The sequence below is a fragment of the Pleuronectes platessa genome, chromosome 20 (assembly GCF_947347685.1).
Source record: "Pleuronectes platessa chromosome 20, fPlePla1.1, whole genome shotgun sequence".
In the NCBI taxonomy this organism is placed as follows: Eukaryota; Metazoa; Chordata; class Actinopteri; order Pleuronectiformes; family Pleuronectidae; genus Pleuronectes; species Pleuronectes platessa.
Genome location: NC_070645.1, coordinates 16320034 through 16323442, shown reverse-complemented (window position 1 = coordinate 16323442; position 3409 = coordinate 16320034). Strand labels below are relative to the sequence as shown.

Here is a 3409-nt window from a genome sequence, read left to right as displayed (position 1 = left end):
CGGTCAGCTGTGAAAAGACACAAAAATCAAGTGTCATCATTGTTTAATGGAGGTGTAGTAACCCTAATGAGTTCCAACGGCCCCCTGTCATTAATCAGAAGAGACCAACCCATTAACAGACAGGATGTCCAGAGCATAAACTGGGCTCCCATGCTGCGAAAACAAGGCGCGGAGTGTGTAACGCCGACGAGGGAGATTACCTCCATTCTGTCTGAGTCAGGAAGCTCGGGTCACGGCCCTGCGCTGCCCTGCTTCCAGGTGAGCAACCGGTGCTGCCGGGGGGGGGGGGGCCCATCCAACTCCATGTGGAAGTGGGAAAAACAAACAGAGGCAGAGCCGTGTTACACAGAACCAGCGCGGGAGGAGCAGCAGTGTCGTGCCACGGGGAAAAACCCTTTGGAAAGTGAAATTGTGTTGAAGCATTTTCATTTTGTTCATTGTTAAATCAATGTGTGTCGTCTGGATGACAGAACCTTTGATAAAGAGAATAAAACGTACGTAAATTGACCTTAAAATAAAGTGATTGTGTTGCCCTGGATGTCTCCGCGTGAGGAAGTAGAAAGTTTCATCAAAGTTCATACACAACAATAAATACAAGAGAGAGAGAGTTTCTTTTCAAAACATTTATTTACTCAAAAGTGCAAAAAAGTATAAAAACACCTTCAGTATATACACAAAGTTTCAAATAGCGACTGTACAATAGTTGTCATCGCAAAGTGAGTTCATGTCCCTTCAGGAGAGGAAATTGAAACCAGTGTTAAAATAGTTTATGGCTTTATTAACTGTCTTTACACAGATACAGTACAAAGTCTTCTACAAAACGGCATTTCATAATCTCATGGGCATCTCTGTCCGCAGTGGAAAAAAAAGAATTTAAAAAAAAATAAAAAAACAAGTTTGTTCAAATTTAGCTGCAGAGATTTGAGGTCAGATCATGTGTCCGTGCAGCAGGGAACAGGCCGGCCGGGAGGTTAGGAGTTGTTGTAGCTACAGTAATACACAGCTGTGCTGGCGTCTGACAGCACCGATGATATGAGGCTCTCAGGCCCCTGCATGCCAGCCTCGTGCGGCACATAGGCCAGGCCTGTCATGTCCGCACGCGCTGAGGAGGAACTCAAATACTGCTCGAACTCGCTGCGGTCCACCTCAGCCAGCAGCTCCGAGTGGTGCATCTGCTCCACGCTGTCTGCCGAGTGGGGGTGAGAGTCAGGAGGAGGGGAGAGCTGTCCTGCCCCCCCAGGATGCCGTTTCGCGTGGCTGGGACTGCAGTGCTGGGTGTAATACATGGCCAGAGGGTTGGGGCATCCCATGTAGGAAGGGGGGAGAGAGGCCGGCTGCTCTGGAGCCGAGGCAGAGTGTCGGTGCAGGACGGAGTTGCCGTGGTGGTTGGAGTGGGCCTCCTGGTGCTGGTACTCTGCCGCCTGGGAGTGGTAAGCGTAGGCAGGTATCATGTGGCAGTCCTCTTGTGAGTGTTGAGGGAAGAACATGGAGTCTGACTCCACGGCGTCCAGAGGAGAGGTGTCAGGTGTGGGGAGGCTGTAGTTGTCATAAGAGGGGCCCCCGAGGGCCTCCCGGTAGTGACTGAGCTGCTGTGGAGGAAGCTGGAAGCCGTGCTCGTGGTAGCCCAGGCCCAGGCTGTCCACACACACCCTGCCGTCGCCGGGCATCCCCCCGGCCTGGTGGTCGACCACGCCATGGACCAGAAAGCCGGGGTCCAGCCTCTTAATCCTCTTCACCTGCTTCCGCCGCCGGGGCCTGTACTTGTAGTTGGGGTGATCCTGCATGTGCTGAACCCGCAGCCGCTCGGCCTCCTCCACAAAGGGCTGCTTTTCTGTGACAGGAAGGGCTTTCCATGATTTCCCTGCAGGTCAAGAGGAGAGTGCACATCAGTGATATGTCAGCAGAGAGAGTGCACAGCCTGGTGATGTACACTAAAATAGCTTGTTGCCATTTGAGGGGACAGTGACAGTTTTTTTGAGGTTAAGCTCAACTCGGGCACTGTAACTTTTCACCTGCTTCCAGTGATTGGAAACGCACTGTTGTTTACGTAGAACGAGATTAAAGCTCCATGCAATTTAAAAACTTAAAAACAAGCCTCTGAAATTCAGAAGCAGCTTTGGACAGAAAAACACGTGACCATACAATAACCTGTGTAGATCTATGATGCAGGGAAGCAACACACCGAGGACTGAAAACAATATGAAATGACTCACCCAACATTTTGCTCAGCTCCGCGTTGTGCAGGTCCGGGTTCTGCTGCGCCAGCCTCTTGCGCTCATCCTTCGCCCAGACCATGAACGCGTTCATGGGCCGTCGGATCCGCGGCTCGGTCTTGCCGCGGTTCTGGCTGCCGGAGCCGGACGCGCACGGCTCGCTCTTCACCTTGGCGTCCCCGAGAGGACTGAGGGGGTCGGCCCACTGACAGTGTCCCATTCCCGGCATCATGACTGACATCGCACACCTTGCCTGGGTCTGATCGTCGCTGGCGTAACCCGCATCGGGACTGCTCATCTCTGTCCAGCTGGGAGGGTTCGAGGAGCCACCGGGCAGCGCGCAGCACAGAGGCACCGGCAGTCTTCACCGAGAACACGCTGATGAAGAGGAGGAGGAAGAGGAGAAAAAAAACTTAGGGATACAAGTGTTTTCTGTCTCTCAAGCTGCGGGTGAAAAACAACTCGTCGCATCCACGGGCCACTTCCAAGAGCTGCCTAGGAACCGAAGGATAGCGACTACATAGAGCAGAGCATGGAGGTTGGTGTGCTATAAACTCACAGGCAGCCAATCACCGCGTGGGGGGGTGTGCCCGCTACTACAAAGGTGTAAAAAAGTTGAGAGTTCCCCGCCTCCGAGCTGCGACCCTTGTTTGGAGACAGAAGAGCCCCTGGAGGACAGGACACCGAGAAATAAGGCAAAACTCTCCACGATGAGTCTTTAAAACATGTGCACGAATTAGTTAAACAGCAAGTAAATGAAGACTCGATATGAGGAGGCTTTAATGCTTTAATTTTTAGAAAATGGCACCGTGTGTTCTGTGCTTTTCGTGCGTAAAGAGGAGAAACCGATTCCCTCTGTAATCCACAATAACGTTTATTTAGACCGCCGCTTCCCGTCCAGTTTTAATTCTCACTCCTGCATTAGACTGTTAACGATGCTCAGACATCAATACACTCCATCATGCGCGTGTGTATTGGGGCGGACGACTGTGTTCGGATCTTGAATATCAGGTTCACGCGTGCAACTTTTACGCACGGCCGTATTGAGACGTTCTTTGACTGGAGCTTAACGAGCTGCACAAAAGGCGTCAATTGGGCAGATTTTAATCTTCTAAAAGGGGGAAATCAACAAGAAGGGAGAAAGCTTAAATAAACAACCATCCCATAGTTGTTTAATGGATGTTGTGATACTGTTG

General features: G+C 51.4%; 1 protein-coding gene across 1 annotated transcript; it reads right to left on the bottom strand.

The window, feature by feature from the left end:
* Positions 1-608: 608 nt before the first annotated feature.
* On the bottom strand, positions 609-2722 carry sox17 (SRY-box transcription factor 17). The gene is made up of 2 exons (XM_053412627.1): positions 2214-2722; positions 609-1861 (listed from the first exon to the last, which is right to left on the bottom strand). Exons 1-2 carry the CDS (start codon positions 2509-2511, stop codon positions 972-974), a joined length of 1188 nt encoding a protein of 395 aa, XP_053268602.1. The 5' UTR covers positions 2512-2722; the 3' UTR covers positions 609-971.
* Between the last annotated feature and the right edge of the window lie 687 nt (positions 2723-3409).

What these genes read in the sequence shown, in the direction of transcription:
- sox17 (XM_053412627.1), bottom strand. Translation starts at nt 2,511, where the DNA reads ATGAGCAGTCCCGATGCGGGTTACGCCAGCGACGATCAGACCCAGGCA. An exon ending in GGAGCTGAGCAAAATGTTGG is followed by an intron (nt 1,862 to 2,213) that starts GTGAGTCATTTC and finishes CTTGACCTGCAG; the next exon opens with GGAAATCATGGAAAGCCCTT.